The sequence below is a fragment of the Pseudopipra pipra genome, chromosome W (assembly GCF_036250125.1).
Source record: "Pseudopipra pipra isolate bDixPip1 chromosome W, bDixPip1.hap1, whole genome shotgun sequence".
Classification (NCBI taxonomy): Eukaryota; Metazoa; Chordata; class Aves; order Passeriformes; family Pipridae; genus Pseudopipra; species Pseudopipra pipra.
The window spans coordinates 23,747,633-23,766,861 of record NC_087580.1 but is presented as its reverse complement, the minus strand read 5'-3'; the positions used below and the strand labels follow the sequence as shown (position 1 = coordinate 23,766,861).

Below are 19,229 nucleotides of genomic sequence, written 5' to 3'. Positions count from 1 at the left end.
TCAATGGGCCATTGTGACACTGGGGAACCTGATGGAATTGTGTGGCCATTGTGACATTGCAGGGCCTCATGGAATAAAATGAAACCTGGGACACTGGGAAACCACATGGGATCAAGGAGTGCTTGTGACCCTGCAGGACCTGATGGAACCAAGGGAAGCCTGGGACACTGAGGAAACTCATGGAACCAAGTGGCCTTTGTGACCCTGCAGAATTGCACAGAATCAACAACCCATTGTGACACTGCAGGGCTTCATGGAACCAAAGGAATCCTTGGACACTGTGGAACCTCATAGAAACAAAGGGCCACTGTGACACTGAAGAGCCTCATGGAATCAAAGGGGCCATTGTGACACTGCTGGGCCTTGTGGATCCAAAGGAATCTTGGGACGCTGTGGAACCTCATGGAATCAAGGGGCGATTTTGACACCGTGGAACCTCATGGAATCAAGAGTCCATTCTGACTCTGCAGGGCCCAGGGAAGCAAAGGAATCCTGGGACACTGCAGAATCTCACAGAATCAAGGGACCGTTGTGACCCTGCGGAGTCTCATGGAGATGAAGAAGCCCTGGGAGACTGGAACCTCATGGAATCAAGGGACTGTTGTGACAGTGCAGGTCTTCATGGAACCAAGGGAACATGGGGACACTGTGAAAACTCATGGCATCAAGGGGTCATTTTGACATGCAGGGCTTCCTAGAACCAAAGGAAGCCTGGGACATTTGGGATCGTCCTGGAATCGAGGGGCCATCAGGACACTGTGGAACCTCCTGAAAGCAGAGGAACCCTGAGACTGTGCAGAACCTGAGGGCAGAAAGGAGCCCTCGTGACACTGCAAAACCTCGTGGAATCAAGGGGCCAAGGCTTCACATCTGGGTCTCATGGAACTAAAGGAAACCTGGGACACTGGGGAAACTCATGGAAGCAGGGAGACCCTGGGACACTGTGGAGCCTCACGGAATCAAGGGGCCATGGGGACACTGCAGGACCTTGTGGGGCCAAAGGAACCCTGGACTGCTGCAGAACCTCACAGAGGTGGGAAGCTGCTGTGTGGGGGCCCCCACGACGAGTGGCTGAGGCTGCTGAAGGAGAAGCCAATTTGCAGAAGTGGGAGCCGTGGGCAATGCCACTGAGCCCCCTTGCCATGGTCAGTTACCATGGAAACCTCACACAGTCCTGTTGCCACAGCTGGTTACCATGGCAACCATCACACATTCCCATTGTTATGGTCGGTTACCATGCCAACCAGCATACATTCCTGTTAGTCAGTTACCATGGCAACCATCATACAGTCATGTTGCTACAGACGGTTACCATGGCAACAAGCACACATTCCTGTTGCTATGCTCAGTTATCATGGCAACCAGCATACATTCCTGTTGCTACAGTCAGTTACCATGGCAACCATCATACATTCTCTTTTTTATGGTCAGTTTCCGTGGCAACTATCATACCTTCCACTGGTACAGTTGGTTACTATGGTAACCATCATACATTCCCATTGCTATGGTCATTTACCATGGCAACCATCAGACATTGTTATTTCTATGGTTGGTTACCATGGCAACCATCATACATTGTTATTTCTATGATCAGGTACCATGGCAACCACCATACATTCCTGGTTCTACAGTCAGTTACCATGGCAACCATCATATGTCCCACTACTACAGTCGGTTACCATGGCAACCATCATACCTCCCACTGCTACAGTCAATTACCAGGGAAACTATCATACATTCCCATTTGTACAGTCAGTTACCATGGCAACCATCATACAGTTGCGTTGCTACGCTCAGTTACCATTGCAGCCAGCATACATTTCCATTGTTACAGTCAGTTACCATGGCAACCACCATAAATTCCCGTTGCTACAGTCGGTTACCATGGCAAGCATTATACAGTCTCGTTCCTAGGGTGAGTTACCATGACAACCATCATACCTCCCGATGGTACAGTCAATTTCCATGGCAACAAGCATACATTCCCTTTACTACAGTCAGTTACCATGGTAACCATTAGACATTCCCGTTGTTACAGTCAGTTACCATGGCGACCATCATACATTCTCTTTTTTATGGTCAGTTACCGTGGCAACTATCATACCTTCCACTGGTACAGTCGGTTACTATGGTAACCATCATACATTCTCATTACTATGGTTGGTTACCATGGCAACCATCATACACTCGTGTTGCTAGGGTCAGTTACCATGGTAACCACCAGCCATTGCCATTGCTAGGTCGGTTACCATGGCAACCATCAGCCATTCCCATTGCTATGGTCAGTTACCATGGCAACCATCACACATTCCTGTTGCTACAGTCAGTTACCCTGGCAACCATAATACCTCTCACTGCTACAGTCAGTTACCATGGCAACCATCATATATTCTCATTGCCTCGGTCAGTTACCATGGCAACTATCATACTTCCCAAAGCTTCAATCAGTTACCATGGCAACCAGCATACATTCCAATTGCTACAGTCAGTTACCATGGCAACCAGCATACATTCTCATTGACAAGGTCAATTACCATGGCAACCATCATACATTCCCATTACTATGGTCAGTTACCATGGCAACCATCAGACATTCCAATTACTACGGTCAGTTACCACGGTAAACATCATACAGTCCCATTGCTAAACTTGGACACCATGGCAACTATCATACTTCCCACTGTTACAATCAGTTAGCATGGCAACCAGCATACATTTCCCTTCCTACAGTCGGTTACCATGGCAACCATCAAACAGCCCCATTGCTACAGTCAGTTACCACGGCAACCATCATAGTTACTTTGTTATGGACAGTTACCATGGCAACCATCACACATTCCTGTTCCTGCAATCAGTTACCATGGCAACCAACACACATTCCCATTGCTACAGTTGGTTACCATGGAAACCGTCATACATTCTCATTGCCATGGTCGGTTACCATGGCAACCATCATATATTCCCATTTATATGGTCAGTTACCATGGCAAACAGCATAACTCCCACTGGTACAGTCAGTCACCATGGCACCCAGCATACTTCCCACTGGTACAGTTGGTTACCATGGCAACCAGCATACATTCCCATTGCTACGGTCAGTTACCATGGCAACCGTTCTATATTCCAATTGCTACAGTCCCTTACCATGTCAAACATCAGAAATTCCTGTTTGTGTGGTCGGTTAACATTGCAACAATCATGCATTCCCATTGCTACAGTTGGTTACCATGGCAACTGTCATACTTCCCACTGCTACGGTCAGTTTCCATGGCAACCATCATACGTTGCCATCGCTATGGTCGGTTACCATGGCAATCATCATAGAGTCCCATTGCTATGGTCAGTTACCATGGCAACCACCATACACTCTACATTCCCATCACTACAATCAGTTTCTATGGCAACCTCTTGATTCCTCTTGGAGAGCAGCAGATGCAGATGAGCCTCCCTGTTGCCCACCAACCTGCCAGCTGTGCTCTAAAGGCCTGTGTCCCAAGGGCTGTCTTGAACAAGACCCTGCACAAACCTCTGGGACTCTTTGCATCCTGTCCTGGTGCCTTTCCAGTGAATTCCAGGGTTATCAAAGCCAACTGCAATGGGCTCTTTGTCTCACTCCACAATGTCACCCAAACCACTCTCTCCTCTGACCCTCACCCACAAAAGTTCATCCAATTCCTTCATCCCCCAGAGCAGCTCCACAGGTCCCAGAAGCTCCTTCCCGCTGAGGACACCTCTCTGCTCTTTCTGTCCTGGGTCTCCTTGGCCTTCTCTCCCAACCCATCACAGCCCTGCAACCTGGGAACTGTCTCAGCAGGCCTGGGCTGTTATTGCCTGCAAGTGGAATGAAGAGAGACTTGGGGCTGCAGCTCCTCCTTCTGTGCCCCACACGCAGGGCATTGGGGCCTGTCTGGCTGCAGCCCCTCAGCGGGGGCACCGGGGTAAGAACAGACTTGCAGTGGGCAAAGCTGCTCTGAAAGCCCTGAGAGCTGGGGTGGGCAGAGGCTTTGCTGACAATGGCCTTGGGGGGGGACGTGCTGGGACTCAGGCCCAGGGGGAAAATCCCAGGCCTGATCCCTGAGGAGATCAGCACATGCTGCTGAAATGCTGGGGGAGAGAAGAGCCAGCAGAGGGAGGAGACAAGTGTGGACAGCCTGGGCTGATGGGATTTGGACTCGTGCCTGGCCCGGCCTTGGCTGGGCAGAGAAGGGACAGCCTTTGTGTCCCTGCAGGGCTGGGATTCACTCCCTGCCCCAAAGGCCCCCAGTGTGTCTGAGAAGCCCTGGGTGGTGCCTGTCACACAACTGCTGGGAATGGGGACGGGGTCCCTGCACAGGCCCTGTGCTGTCCATGGCAGCTGCTGCACTTGTGCTGCAGAGCCCTGGCACCTCCCCTGGCACTACAGGCCCCTCTTTGGCTGTTCAGTCCAGCTCAGCTGCTCTCAATTAGGTTCAGCAGTGAAGGGGTGTCCAGGAGACAACTGCCATGGTACTCTGAGGACATGTAGAAAATACCCTGATAAAGAACAGGAGAGAGACCTCTCTCCCTGTGCCACCTGACTCCATTTGGTCATCTGAGCACCTCTAGGGGCTGCCCTGGACAGAAGGAACAGTGACAGATTCCCCTGTCCTACGCGTGGGCCCCTTCTTGATGCCAAATTTATGCCCCAAAGAAGGCGGAGAGGAACTGCTCAGAGACAGAGTTTTCAGTCTATAAGCAGGAGGTATTTATTTTCACGGCCGGGAAGTGGCCAGGTCTCCCTGGACAAACTGCTTCAATGAGGAACTTTCAATTTGAGCTTTTATACACTTTTTGCCAAGCGATTACATCACATATTATGAATATTCATTACATTGCAACATCTACTTTTAATATTCATAACAGGCGGAGTTGAGGCGGAGTTAGAGGCGTGGTCTTCAATTTGGGGAAAACTTGGTGGTAGTTCCGGTCTTCCTTCATCATGAACCTGCTGCCCTCACCATCACCATCTTCTTAAACTTCTGAACCTTCCCTAATTTGGGTAGTTTCCTTATGCATTTGGCAGGGTTTCCCAGTATCTGGCAAAGGTGCTTAACTGCTTGGCTTGTCCCTCTTCTTATCTCTCTTTGTTTCCCCTCTATATGTCCTTTTTTGTGTGTGCTAGCATTTTCTGTTCATGTTTGTGTTCTTCTATGTCAGGGTGTCCTGTATCCTAGTGGGTTTATTGCCTCCGCTATTTCCTAATACTGAGCTCTATGTGCTTTGCTGAAAGCTTGCAGTTTGTGCTTAACTCTCTCTAATCCTTACATTGCTTTACTAAAGTCACTTTTCAGGTGTTACCTGGCTTCATTCTGCCACTGAAGTTGGCCAAAGCAATGTCCCAGCAGCCTCCAAGAAGATCCCACAGCTGCTGCCCTGTCCCTAGGAACTGCTCCATTGGAGCCTGCAGTTCCCAGCAGGAATCTCGGTCACCTCTGGTCCCTCAGAAGGAACCAGGGGTTTGTGTCCCAGCAGGTCACTCCTGGCTTTGGTCTTCCTTCATTCCCAGGGGAGCTGGGACAAGGAGTCACCTGCAGGGGCCTGTTTTGGGCCCACTGAAGTGGGGCAGGAGGAATCCCAGCCCATGAGGGTTGTGGAGGGAGCTGAGTGTCCTTCTGGCCCCAGGTCTGCAAAGCCACAAGGAGACACCTCTGTTGACTCAGCTGAGTCCCTTCCCTCAGTGCAGGTGAAGGAGATCCCTCCTGGGCACTGTCTGGGTTTCCTGTCTAATGATGGGACATGAAAAGGGGCCTCCTGAACTTAACTCTGTGTGTGTTTGGAGAAATGACAGTGCTGAAAGAAGTGTCTGTGCCCAGCTGAGAGAAGGCACATCATTATTTCCTTCAGCTGTGTGCCAGCAGGTTCCCCTGGAGCCCCAGGGACAGCTGGAGGAGCCCAGAGGGGCAGAGAAAGGGCTGCCTGGGGCTGTTGCTGTGCTGCTGAGCTGGGCCGGGCTCCTGGCACACAGGGAGCTCCTGGCAAGCAAGAAGAGCTTCAAAGAGACAGCTCTGCTGGTGAGCAGCTCCTCTGCACAGCCCAGCAGGGCTGAGGGCACTGCCTGCAGCACCCAGGGCACAGGAGAGAAGGCAGAGAGATGAGAGGCAGCCTGGGCTGGGAGGTGACTGAGCTCTCACTGCACGAGAAACCTTCTCATGATTTGAATGAACATTTCTCTGGTTGTAGGAAAGTTCAGCTTCCCTTCCTGGAGGGATCTCTTAAATCTGGCACATCCCACAGCTTCCAGGATTTTTCAGCAGGACTCTCCCAGTTGCTGCAGTGCAGGGGAAGTGGCCATATGGCAGAGCAGGGCAGGAGCTGCAGGCAGCAAGGGCAGAGAGGAGAAGGGAGCAGGAGGTTCAAGGGATCCTGGGGTGGGAGGACAGGGCAGAGCTGCTCAGGGCAGGAACCTTGCCAGCCCTTTGCCACGGTCAGGTTGTGGCTGCAGAGCAGTGCAGGTGAGTTCCTGCAAGTGCCTCTGCCAGCTGCCAAATGGCAGCAGTGGCAGGAGCTGTCAGGATGGCTCTGCTGGATTTGCTGGGGTGCAGCAGGAGAAGCTGCTGCAGAGCAGGACTTGCTGCTGCCCCCTGAGAGGCCCAGGGCAAGAAGGTTCCCTGTGGCAGGGCTGGCTGTGGGGTGGGAAGGTGGGGGTGCAGCCAGGGGTGCCCAGGGCTGTGGTGCAGAGCAGGGTCCTGCCCCCAGGGCTCTGTGTGCTGGGGCAGGGACTCTGCTGCCTGCCAGGGGCAGCTCTCAGCCCGGCCAAGGAGCTGCCACGGCCCTGCAGGGAGAAGGGGTGGGTGGAAGGAGTGACCCCTCAGGGCTGGGCAGGGCTGGGCAGGGCCCTTCAGCTGCAGGCTCAGGGCTCCTCACAGCTTCAGCTCCACCTCCTCCATTTCCAGGGGCCCTTCTCAGGAAGCACATCCCCCCAGAACACCTCCCCCTTCCCAGCCACCGCAGGGGGTCTGGGATCTGCTCTGCAGCCCCTGCCCAGGCAGAGCTGCCCCTGGGCACTGGGCTGGGGATGGCTCTGGCAGCACTGGCAGGGAGCTGAGCTGGGCACAGGCAGGGGCTGCTGGCAGGAACAGCTCCTCACCCAGAGACAGGCAGGCAGGGAGAGGGAGCTGCTGCCACAAGGGCTGGGCAGGGGGATGGGGGCCCCTCCCTGCTGTCCCTGTGGCACAGACCCCTTCCCTGAGCAGCTCCTGCCTGGGCTCCTTTCCCAGCCTAAGCAGAGCCTGTGCCCTCAGGCCCACGGGGGCTGGGCTGTGCATTGCCCTGCAGCAGCCAGAGCCCAGGCAAGGACAGGGCCCTGATTTCCAACTGTCTCTGTGTCCCTCCTCCCTTGGCAGCAGCACTGTGGCATTTCACTGCCATCCCCTGCTGCCTGGGCTCTCCTTGTTCTCACCATTGGATTTTCTGAGCCAGTGTGGGGTTTGGGGGGGGGGGCACAGATTCCTGTGCAGACCCAAACCCTTTGGGTGCTGCTGTGGGGATGTGTCTGTGGCAGCAAAGTGCCCAAGTGCCCTCCAGGCACCTTCAGGGTATTCAGCTGTTTGCCTGGGGGTCCTGCAGGGCTGCAGGTGCCCTCCAGAAGGGCACAGCTCTGCCATAGCATCTCTGTGCTGCACAGGATCCCCATGGAGAAAACTCCTCAGTGCTAAATCCATGGAAATGCACTGGGCAGCTGCAAGGAGCATTTTGTGTCTCACTCTGGGAGGGGAGAGATGAAAAGGTGAGGAGTGTGTCAGTCTGTTCTTTGGACATGGATTCCTGGATCTCTGTGCTGTTTCTTTGGAGGGGAACAGTTGAGTGTGATGCTCCTCCAGCTCCAAGCTGCCAGCACAGGGCAGCTGAGCCCAGGACTGATGGGCAGAGCAGCTCTTCTCTCTGCACTAAGGGACCGTCCCTGTGCCCCTCAGAACCCACAAGACTTGACCTGCAGTGCAATAGAAATGTCAGGGATTTCAAACCTCCACAACCACTCCTAAGTGTGGCAGGTGCATGTGGGTGAACAAATCCAAAGAATTCCCTCAGCTCAGTCCTTCATTTGGGCAAATTGCAAACAGCAAAGCTGAGAAGCTCTTTGATGTATCACGAGTACATTTAATTTGAGATCACCCTGCATTCCAAGTTCCCTCTCCCAGCAGAGCAAGAAGGAGTCCCTGGGAGCCCATCCCAGAGTTCCTGCTTCCAATGGTCCCCTCAGGCAGCAAAAGGCAGAGCTCAGGGGAGGGAGCTGCAGGGAGGTCTGAGAGAGGAGAGAGAGCCTGAGAGTGGGGTGGCTGAGACGGGTAATGTTTGGCTGCAGAAGCCTGGTCTAACTCAGCAGTGACTTTTCCTCCTCAACAGATCAAAATACCCTGGGGAAGGAGCAAATGTCCAACAGCAGCTCCATGTCCCAGTTCCTCCTCCTGGCATTGGCAGACAGGCGGGAGCTGCAGCTCCTGCACTTCTGGCTCTTCCTGGGCATCTCCCTGGCTGCCCTCCTGGCCAACGGCCTCATCCTCAGCGCCGTAGCCTGCGACCACCACCTGCACACCCCCATGGGCTTCTTCCTGCTCAACCTCTCCCTCACAGACCTGGGCTGCATCTGCACCACTGTCCCCAAAGCCATGCACAGTTCCCTCTGGGACACCACAACCATCTCCTACATGGGATGTGTTGCACAGGTCTTTTTACTTTTCTTTTTCATGTCAGCAGAGTATTTCCTCCTCACCATCATGTGCTACGACCGCTACGTTGCCATCTGCAAACCCCTGCACTACGGGACCCTCCTGGGCAGCAGAGCTTGTGCCCACATGGCAGCAGCTGACTGGGCCACTGGTTTTCTCAATGCTCTGCTGCACACAGCCAATACATTTTCCCTGCCCCTGTGCCAGGGCAATGCCCTGGGCCAGTTCTTCTGTGAAATCCCACACATCCTCAAGCTCTCCTGCTCACACTCCAACCTCAGGGAAGTTTGGCTTCTTGTGGTTAGTGCCTCTTTAGCATTTGGTTGTTTCATTTTCATTGTTTTCTCCTATGTGCAGATCTTCAGGGCTGTGCTGAGGATCCCCTCTCAGCAGGGACAGCACAAAGCCTTTTCCACGTGCCTCCCTCACCTGGCCGTGGTCTCCCTGTTTGTCAGCACTGGTGTATTTTCCTACCTGAAGCCCCCCTCCATCTCCTCCCCATCCCTGGATCTGGCACTATCAGTTCTGTACTCAGTGGTGTCCCCAGCACTGAACCCCCTCATCTACAGCCTGAGGAACCAGGAGCTCAAGGATGCCCTGAGGAAAATGATGACTGGATGCTTTTCAGGAGCAATAAAGTGCCAGTTTTCTGGTGTGTTGCATTCAGAATGGGACTCCTTAATGGCCCAGCCTTCCTGCTCAGGTTTTTCGTGGAGGTCATCGGGTTCTTCTTGCAGTAATTTTTTCTGCAATGAAATATTATTATGCCTCTGCCTTCTAATTTAGTGTCTACCCACTGAATTTGACCGAGAGATGTATAAATGGTGAGTGTGGAGGAATGAGCAGACAAGGTGACCATCCCTGGGGCTGGGGAAGCAGGAACTCAGAGTCACTGGTTACAGATGGAAAATGGACTGTGGAATGTGACTGTGAAATCTGTCTAATAAACCACAAAAGAACAGGAGAGTTAAAAGTAAATTATTCCCAGAGTTTTGTCTCCTTCAGATGGTTTGAGTTTTAATGAGGCCTCTGGCACTGAATTGGTGAACTCAGAATCTGAAGACTGAACAAGACCCTAGAAAAGTGAAATTCATCAGGAAACCTCCAAGTTGCTGAGGATGTCAGCAAGTGCCACTGAGGCCATCACTGAAAAGAGAGTGTGGAGGGAATGAGCAGACAAGGAGACCATTCCTGGGGCTGGGGAAGCAGGAACTCAGAGTCACTGGTTCCAGGTGGAAAAAGGACTGTGGGATGTTTCTGGGAGAGCCCCTAAAGGGTGTGCTGGTTTCAGGTGCAGCACAGTTAAATTTCTTCCCTGTGGCCAGTGCAGGGCTGTGTTTTGGATTTGTGCTGAACACAGGGTGGATAGTCAGAGAATCACAGAATGTGCTGAGTTGGAAGGGAGCCACAAGGATCATCCAGTCCAACCCTTAGCCCTGCACAGGACCATCCCCAAGGGTCACACCATGAGCCTGAGAGGATCATGCAAACACTTCTTGAGCTCTGTCAACCTTGGTGCTGAGCCCACTGCCCTGGGGAGCCTGGTCAGTGCCCAACCACCCTCTGGGGGAAAAAATCTTTTTCTAATACCCAACCTAACCCTGCTCTGACACAACTCCCGGCCATTCCCTCAGTCCTGTCCCTGGTCCCCCCAGAGCAGAGCTCAGGGCCTGCCCCTCCTCTGCCCCTCCCCAGGAAGCTGGACCTGCAGTGAGGTCTCCCCTCAGTCTCCTCTTCTCCAGCTGAACACACCAAGTGCCCTCAGTGTCCTCACACACCTTCCCCCCAAGGCCCTTCCCCATCTTCCTTGCCCTCCTTTGGACACTCTCCAATGGCTCAATCTCTCCCTTCCATTGTGTCCCCCCAAACTGCCCCAATGGTGAAGGTGAGGCCGCCCCAGGGCAGAGCAGAGCGGGACAATCCCCTCCCTGGCCCGGCCGGCCATGCTGGGCCTGATGCCCCCAGGACAGGCTTGGCCCTCCTGGCTGCCAGGGCACTGCTGACTCAGGGCCAACTGGCCACCCACCAGCACCCCCAGGGCCCTTTCCCGGCCCTGCTTTCCAGCCTCTCCTTCCCAGTCTGTCCGTCCATGCGGGGTTGCCCCATCCCAGGGCAGAATCCGGCACTTCCCCCTGGTGAAGTTCTCAGGGCTCCTAAAGAGCCGGGAGGTCACGGGATGTCAAAGAGCCCCACGGAGCTAAAGGGACCCTTGGGACACTGTGGAACCTCATGGAATCAAGGGGCCATTGTGACATGTGGGGCCTCATGGAATCAGAGGAACCCTGTGGAATATCATGGAATCAAGGGGCACCTGTGACACTGCAGGGTCTCCAGCTCCAGAAGGAACCCTGGGACACTGTAGGATCTCCTGGAACCAAGGGGCCATTGTGACACAGCATGGCTGCAGGGAATCAGGGCTCCAGAGTAAAAGTCTACAGCCTCATGGAAAAAATGAATCCTGGGACACTGTGGAACCTCATGGAAACAAGGGGCCATTGTGACACTACAGGGCCTCATGGAGCCAAAGGAACCCTGGGACGTTTTGGATCCTTATGGAGTCAAGGGCCAGTTGTGACACTGCAGAGCCTCATGGAACTAAAGGAATTGTGGAGAACATCCCAGTAACGAGGGAACACTGGGACATGCAGCTCCCTGTGGAACCAAAGGAGCTCCAAGACATTCTGGAATTCATGGAACCAAGGGCTCATTGTGACACTCCAGGGCCTCATGGAAGCAAAGGAAAACTGGGACACTGTGGATACTCGTGGAACCAAGGGGCCATTTGACACGTGGGCCCTCATGAAAGCACAGGAACCCAGAAACATTTTGGAAGCTCAGGGAACCAAGGGGCCATTGTTACACTGTGGAACCTCAGAGAATCAAGGGCTCAGTCTGACAGTGCAGGGCCTCATGGAGCCAAAGGAATCCGGGGACACTGTGGAACCTCATGGAATGAAGGGGCCAGTGTGACACTGCAGAAACCTCATGGAACAGTGGGAACAAGGAGACACTGCAGAACCTTGTGGAAACAAGGGGCCTTTGTGACACTGAGCAACCACCTGGAATCAAGTGGCCCTTGGGACACTGCAGGGCCTTGTGGAACAAAAATGCCCTTGGAGACTGTGGAACCTCACGGTGTCAAGGGTCCATTGTGACATGTCAGGGCCACATGGAACTGATGGAAACCTGGAACAGGGCAGAACCTCCTGGAATCAAGGGGCCATTGTGACATGTGGGGCCTCACAGAACAAAAGGAATCCTGGGCAACTACAGAAACACTTGGAAGCAAGTGGCCACTGGGACACGTGAGACCTCATGGAATCAAGAGGCCATTGTGACACTGCAGAGCCTCTTTGAACCAAAGGGGCTTGTGCTGGGCTGTCACAGGCCAGGGCAGGGGCAGCTGGAGAGCCCCTGGCCCAGCCATGAGTCACGGGCTGAGCCATCAGCTCCTGCTGAGAGAAGAGACCTGACAGGAAACATTGGGGCAGTTTGGGGGGACACAATGGAAGGGAGAGATTGAGCCATTAGAGAGTGTCCAAAGGAGGGCAAGGAAGATGGGGAAGGGCCTTGGGGGGAAGGCGTGTGAGGACACTGAGGGCACTTGGTGTGTTCAGCTGGAGAAGAGGAGACTGTGGAGGGGCAGAGGAGGGGCAGGCCCTGAGCTCTGCTCTGGGGGGACCAGGGACTGAACCTCAGGGAATGGCCTGAAGTTGTGTTAGGCTGGATTTTAGACAAAGATTCTTCCCCCAGAGGGTGGTTGGGCACTGACCAGGCTCCCCAGGGCAGTGGGCACAGCACCAAGGCTGACAGAGCTCAAGGAGTGTTTGGATGATCCTCTCAGGCTCATGGTGTGATTCTTGGGGATGGTCCTGTGCAGGGTAGGAATCGGACTGGAGGATCCTTGTGGGTTGTGGTAGTTTGGTCTAGGTCTTCCTTGGTGACCAGTTTGTAACCAAGGAAGTGCCCAGATTTACCCAGTATTCCCTACAATTTTTACGTAAGCCAGGCTATAAGAAGAAAGGAGGAGAGGCCTTTGCTCTCTTTCCTTCTGGTGGCTTTGGAGGTGCAGGTTCCCTGCTGTTGAGTCTGTCGTGCTGGGGATTGAGGCCTGGTGAGGCCTTGCTGACCTTGGGAGGTGGAGGTTGCCGGCAGTCGCTCCAGTGTGACTCTCCATTGTCCCAAGGAGAGTAGTAAGGTATTCTTTGCTAATTCTTTTAGTTGCCAGATCTTGGGCTATTGATCAGGATATATATATTTTATTTTGGTTTTGTTCCTTTTTTCCCTACCCCTTCCCTTTCCCTTTTCCTTGTGAAATTCTATATATATATTTCAGTTGTATATAACTGTAACAGTTCATTTGGATACATGTCCGGAATAAAGACGAGGGCCAGAAATATTCAAACACACAAAATATCTTTTATTACGGTGAGAATAATAATAATAATAAACTTAGCAAAGTGAATCAAGAACTAAAAAGGATACAAAATAACCATCTTATTGTGTGGCCTTAAAAACAAATACTACGAACAGCATTAATATTGTATTAACTAGTGAAAAGGAGGGATAGTAAAGGGATACCAAACAAGGGATCTTAACACAATATTATGGATAACTATTAACATGATATTAGTTAGTAAAAAGGGAAATTAAAGGGAAACACTATGACAATATTCAATAATGAAAGGGGAATTAAAGTGACACTAAAGGGATATTAAAAAGTATGATCTCTCAGTTGATTCCTGTCAATAACCTGTGCTTACCCACACAGACAGGCCAGGGCTGTCAGGATCTGCAGCAGCTGGTCGGTGCCCGTGCTTAGCGGGCGTCCCCGCGGAGCGACACAGTCTCGGTGGCAGGATGAGGATCGCTCAGCTCAGCAGCTCTGACACCCCATTTTATCAGTTCCACATTACACCATGTAGGGCCAGTACCCAGTATAAGGTGATGCCTGAATGGCAGCCAAACCCCCCCTGATCATCACCTCATGGCAACAGTCTGTGCCTGCCCCACTTGTAGGGCAAGGGGCCAGCGATCCCTGCCCACATCCTCTTCCTCCCATCATCATCTTTCTCACCCCTATGGATGACCTCTACCACTGTGTTTCAAGGGTAGATGTATCTATCTTGCAATATGTAGCAAAACCAAGGAAGAACTCAGCTCTGATAATAGGGGATATCAAGCTGACTTGCTAAAAAGCACAATGGACCTTCCAATTAGCTTGTGCCATGAAGTTACATTGTACCATACTCCAGCTGGTTTCACATCCTAATATGATCCCGTTCTCACGCCTCTGTGCTCCATTGATCATCTAATTCAAAAGTACCCCCCTTACAGCAGGGGCTGCAGGAGGGACAGGGGAAGCAGGGCCCATTGCTGCGGCTGGATTTGCTCCCCTGTAGCGAGCATATAAGGCCATCGTTATTTCCTTCCATGCAGCCCAGTTTTTAAATGCCTCCAACGCCTCCAGAACTCGCTTTTTTGATGAGTCCATTTCCAGTTCCTCGCCAAGATCGTATCTGATGGGTTCCGGTTGATGGAAGTGCCGGTTCATTTGTGATGATCCAATTTAAGAGCACCAACGGTTTATTTTCTGCTACGTCTTTGTCCAGCGTTTTTAAGGACTGGCTGATGGTTTCAGCTTCTTCTTTAATTTCTGGGGAACACCTCCCCTCGTGGGTGGGAATACATCCCTCCCATCCTAATAGGTCACCTCTTGTTTGCTGAAGCCGGATTTTTCTTCTTTTGTCTTTTTTTGTCCTTTTTCCCTTTTTGTCCTGTTTCTGCAGAGGTGACTGATGCGCACGATTTGTTGAAGAGCTCTTCCTTTTTCCTTGTAATTCCATCAGGACAGATGCCATGGCAAGATGTCCCAAGGCCTTTGGCCTCTGGTTACCGACGCCTGTTGAATGTCCCGATTGGGGCGGCCATTTAGAGCATTTGTCTTGCACGAACCCAGTCGACACGGGGTGCAGTAACCCAATGAGCTTTATTAAGATCAACACAAGCTTATACAGACACTTCAAACGGTGACATGGGACCTCCTCAAGCACTCCCATCCGAGCACTTCACTGTGCGACAGAGACCGAAGGACTCTGAGTCCCAGGATGCCCTTTGGCATTCTTCCTGGAATATGAACTGCTACGGGATTGAGCCACTTTGAGGGGACACATTGATCCCACTCGACTTTTGGGGTGCAGAGCTGGGAGAGACTGGAATGTTAATGGTCCACGGCTCCAACACTCTCCCGTTGCAGAAGCAGTGAGGGCTTTGCTGCCCAGGGGCAAAGGAACCACCCGGGGAAGGGGGGGGAACATCCACCCCTGGAGGGGACAGGCTGGGCTTGGAGCCAGAGAGAGGAAGTGTTATTTTTATGCTTTTAGATCACTATAGACAGGAGCCAAAACTGCCCCAAACCTATTCTACAGGGAAACAAAACTGATCTAAAGTGAACCCTACATATATAGAGAGATAGATAGATAGATAGATAGATAAACTAACTCTAATCTTCCCCAAGGGATCAGTTAACAAGACCCTGGGTCACTCTCGCTGTCAGGGGGGTCGGGACAAGGGCTGGACACAGGGGTCATCAGGTCTGTGCCCAGCATGGATCACCTGGAACAAGGGTCACCAGGTCTGTGCCCAAAATGAGTTCCTATGGATCATCCAATGGGGGTCGGGCCACTCGTAGCGCTTCTTTTAACAGTGGGTCTGTTGGTGTGAGGTTAAGGCAGAGCTCTGGGCAAAGCTCTTCCCACACTCCCCACACTTGTAGGGCCTCTCCCCGCTGTGGATGCGCCGGTGGGTGACAAGGGCGGAGCTCTGCTTGAAGCCCTTCCCACAGTCGGTGCAGCGGAAGGGCCTCTCATCTGTGTGCGTCCGATGGTGCAGGAGGAGATGTGGGCTGGTGTGAAACCTCTTCCCACATTCCAAGCACTTGTAGGGCCGTTCCCCAGTGTGAATGCGCCGGTGGGTGTTGAGGTCAGAGCTCTGCTTGAAGCCCTTCCCGCAGTCGGTGCAGCGGAAGGGCCTCTCATCCCTGTGCGTCCGCTGGTGCTGGAGGAGATTTGAGTTGGTCTGAAACCTCTTCCCACATTCCAAGCACTTGTAGGGCCGTTCCCCAGTGTGGATGCGCCGGTGGGTGAGGAGGCTGGAGCTCGTACTGAAGCTCTTCCCACACTCCCCACATGTGTAGGGCTGCTCCCCGGTGTGGATGCGCTGGTGCTTGACGAGGGTGGAGATGTCACTGAAGCTCTTCCCACATTCCTGACACACGTAGGGCCGTTCTCCAGTGTGGACACGACGGTGGTTGCGTAGGTGGGAGCTGCAGTTGAAGCTCTTCCCACATTCTCTACATGAGTAGGGTCGTTCCCCAGTGTGGATGCGCTGGTGGGTGCGGAGGGTGGAGCTGTCCCTGAAGCTCTTCCCACATTCCCCACACGTGTAGGGCAGTTCCCCACTGTGGATACGATGGTGTTTGCGGAGGTTGGCGCTCTGCGTGAAGCTCTTCCCACACTCCCCACACTTGTAGGGTCGTTCCCCGGTGTGGATGCGCCGGTGGTTGCGGAGGGTGGAGCTGTCACTGAAGCTCCTCCCACATTCCGCACATGTGTAGGGACGTTCCCCAGTGTGGATGTGCTGGTGTTTGAGGAGGTTGGCGCTCAGGCTGAAGCTCTTCCCACATTCCAAGCACCTGAAGGGCTTCTCCCTGCTGGGAGGCTGCTCAGGGACCACCAGCTCAGAGCTCCGCCTCAAGCTCCGGCCGCCTTCCCGGCACAGGCTGGCTCTTTCCTCCTCAGAGCACCCTGGGCTGGCTTTGGAGCCCCTCCTGCGGGGGGATCTCCGGCCCTTTTCCTCCCCGCTGCCTTCCTGCGCCGGGGAGCCCTTCAAAACAGCCTCTCCCACCAGGCTCTGCCGGGGGGATTTGTCCTCCGGGCTCTCCGTCCTCAGCTCGGGGCCTGGGGCAGGAAGCAAGAAGGACAGGGAGGGGATTTGCCTCCGGCCCACAGGGAAGGCCAAGGACATCCCCCCAACTCCGGCCCCGGCAGGACGGCGGCGCCAGCGGGGTTGTCCTGCAGCCGGGGCCATGCTCGGCTGACAGAGCCAGCACAACACCCGCCCAAAGGGACACTGACTGCCTCCTCACCTGCCTGGGGGGCCCAAGGCATCTTCCTCTTCCTCACAGCCTCCTTCATCTGGCCAAGCTTTGGGAAGGAAAAATCCTGATGGGGGGGAAAACAAGGGCTGAGTGTGTTGGCTTGGGGGTTCCTCCTGCCCAAGTCCATCTCTAGAACTCACCGGGCATCCTGTGACCATAAAAACCTCCAAAACACCAGGATTAAGCCCAGAAAAACCCAAACCTCTGAGATTCAGCCAAAAACCCCCTCAGAAACAGCAAGATGAACCCCCCCCTCAAACTGCAAAAAGTTAAGGTTCAGCCAGAAAATACTCCAAAATATGAAGACTTGGCCCAAAACTGTCTCCTAGAAGTTCCCCCTCTCTGGTCTCTTCCTTTTGGGGTTCAAGGGGTCTCTCCTGTCTGGGATGCTGGGGGTCCAACTTAAAAATGCTGGGAGTGTTGGGGGTCCCAGGGGTCCCTTCTCCTCTGACTCTCACCTTCGGGGTGCCACGTTCCCAGACATTCCCCCTCTCCAGGTTCTCCACTCTGTTGTCCCAGGGATCCCAGGGGTCCCCACTGTCCAGGCTTCCCCTTCTCCGCACCCCCTGTTTCAGGCTCCCGGGGGTCCCGGGGCTCCTCCCTCTCCATGCTCCCCCCTCCAGGCTGCCGGGGGTCCTCCAGCTCTGACATCTCCCCGCTCCACCCTCCACACTCGGCAGCTCCCGGGCTCCACACCCACCCCCAGCATTCCTGGGGGGTCCCAAACCCGCTGTGTCCCCCCCGCCGGCACCGGGCTGACAATGGAGCCGGCAGGGCCTGACCCAGCAACACCAACCCCCACGGCAGGGGGGGACCCACATCCCCTGCCCACCGCCAGGGCTCTGCCCCCAACCCAGCCCAGCCCCCCAAAAAACACCTCCCACCCACCCCCAAGAGCCTCCAACGGTGGAGCAAAAACAGCAACAGGAAAACAATCACCTCCCACCCCGCAGGTGCCTGGGAAGGGGGAACTCGTCCCAAATATCCTGGGGGGAGCAGAGGGGGTCAGGACATACTCAGGCTGCCAGCACAGATTTCTCGACAAAGTCTGCAGTGAGTCAAGCTCTGGAGAGGAGATTGTGCTCCATGGATGGGATTGCAGAGGGGCCCTCAGGTCCCCAGCAGGAATCAGCAACCAGGAATAGACACAAAAGGTCACCACAAAGATTTCTGGGGGAGTGTCCTGGAGGGAGGGGACAGTGTCACCCCACGAAGGCAGGGCTGGCAAGTGGGAGGCTGCTCCAGGGCTCTGCAAGAGGCCTCGTGCTCTGCTCGGCCCCAGCACTGGCTGGTCCCAACACCCCCGGCTGCCCCCGGCCCTGGGCAGCTCTGCTGCCACAGGCTGTGCCCTCACCGGGGCCCTGCAATGGCCCTGCCTGTCCCTCACCCGGGGCCCTGCCCACATCCCTGTCCCTTGGCTCTCTCTCTGCCAGCTCAGTGTGGGGCACACGGGCTGGGGGTCCCTCCCAAGCCCCCCGGGCAGCCGGCGTTGGCTGGGGGGATGTGAGGGCTGGGCCTGCTCAGCACAGCCCCGGCCTCGTGCCCAGCGCCTCTTTCCTGCCCCACACAAGAGCTTCCCGGCCCCCCCAGGGCTCCCCTGCTGCTGCCTCTGCTCCTGGCCCTGCCTTTGCTGCTCCCTTGCCTGGGGCAGCGGCTGCAGGGGGGGATGGCAGCAGCTTCAGCTCCACGGCACTTCCTGGGGGGAGCTCAGCCCGGGGGGACGGGCAGGGACCTGATGGGGATGGACAGGGGCCCAGCAGGGACAGCCAGGGCCTGCAGGGGAAGGCACAGGGACAACCTGGCCCTCCACACTGCCAGGGCTGTCTCTGCTCCTCCTTGCAGGCTCCGTGGCCAGGCACAGTTGGTGTTCCTGGGTGCCCACCATCTCAGCACTTGCAGCCGCTCAAATCAGCGCCCGCAGCTCTGCAGCAAAGCCCCAGCTCACCTGGCACACAGGGGATGGACACAGCACCTGCTCGGGGATGGGCACTCACAGCTTTGTGCCTTCCCCACCACGGGGCTCTCCTTCCTCAGCAGCACCTCTGCCTTGCACTTATTCTCAGCCTCACCTCAGGGACAGCTCTGGGCTCACCTCCGCGCCACTTCTCAGCCTCACCTCAGGGCCTGGGCTCAAGGACAGGAACCTGCAGGGAGGGGACATCAGGTGCAAGCTGAGGGCTGCCTGCCTGCACTGGCCTGGGGGCTTCTTTCTCCTTCTACAACCAGCCCAGAACTCAGCCTGCTTTTCTAACACCACACATTTACAGACTAACCTTGCAGATAGATATGGACAGACATCTCTATCCCCCTGGGGATGGAGCCTCAAGCATGTGCTGCCACAGGAATGGCAATCAGAGAATCACAGAATCAGCCACGTTGGAAAAGAC

At 54.5% G+C, this 19,229-nt stretch overlaps 1 protein-coding gene across 1 annotated transcript; it reads right to left on the bottom strand.

The window, feature by feature from the left end:
• Positions 1–14,654: 14,654 nt before the first annotated feature.
• Positions 14,655–16,805, bottom strand: LOC135405279 (zinc finger protein 501-like). The gene has a single exon (XM_064639946.1). It carries the CDS (start codon positions 16,770–16,772, stop codon positions 15,384–15,386), a length of 1,389 nt encoding a protein of 462 aa, XP_064496016.1. The 5' UTR covers positions 16,773–16,805; the 3' UTR covers positions 14,655–15,383.
• Positions 16,806–19,229: the final 2,424 nt, after the last annotated feature.

Bases quoted from the DNA above. Each gene is read 5' to 3' on its own strand.
- LOC135405279 (XM_064639946.1), bottom strand. From the start codon at position 16,772: ATGGCCCCGGCTGCAGGACAACCCCGCTGGCGCCGCCGTCCTGCCGGG.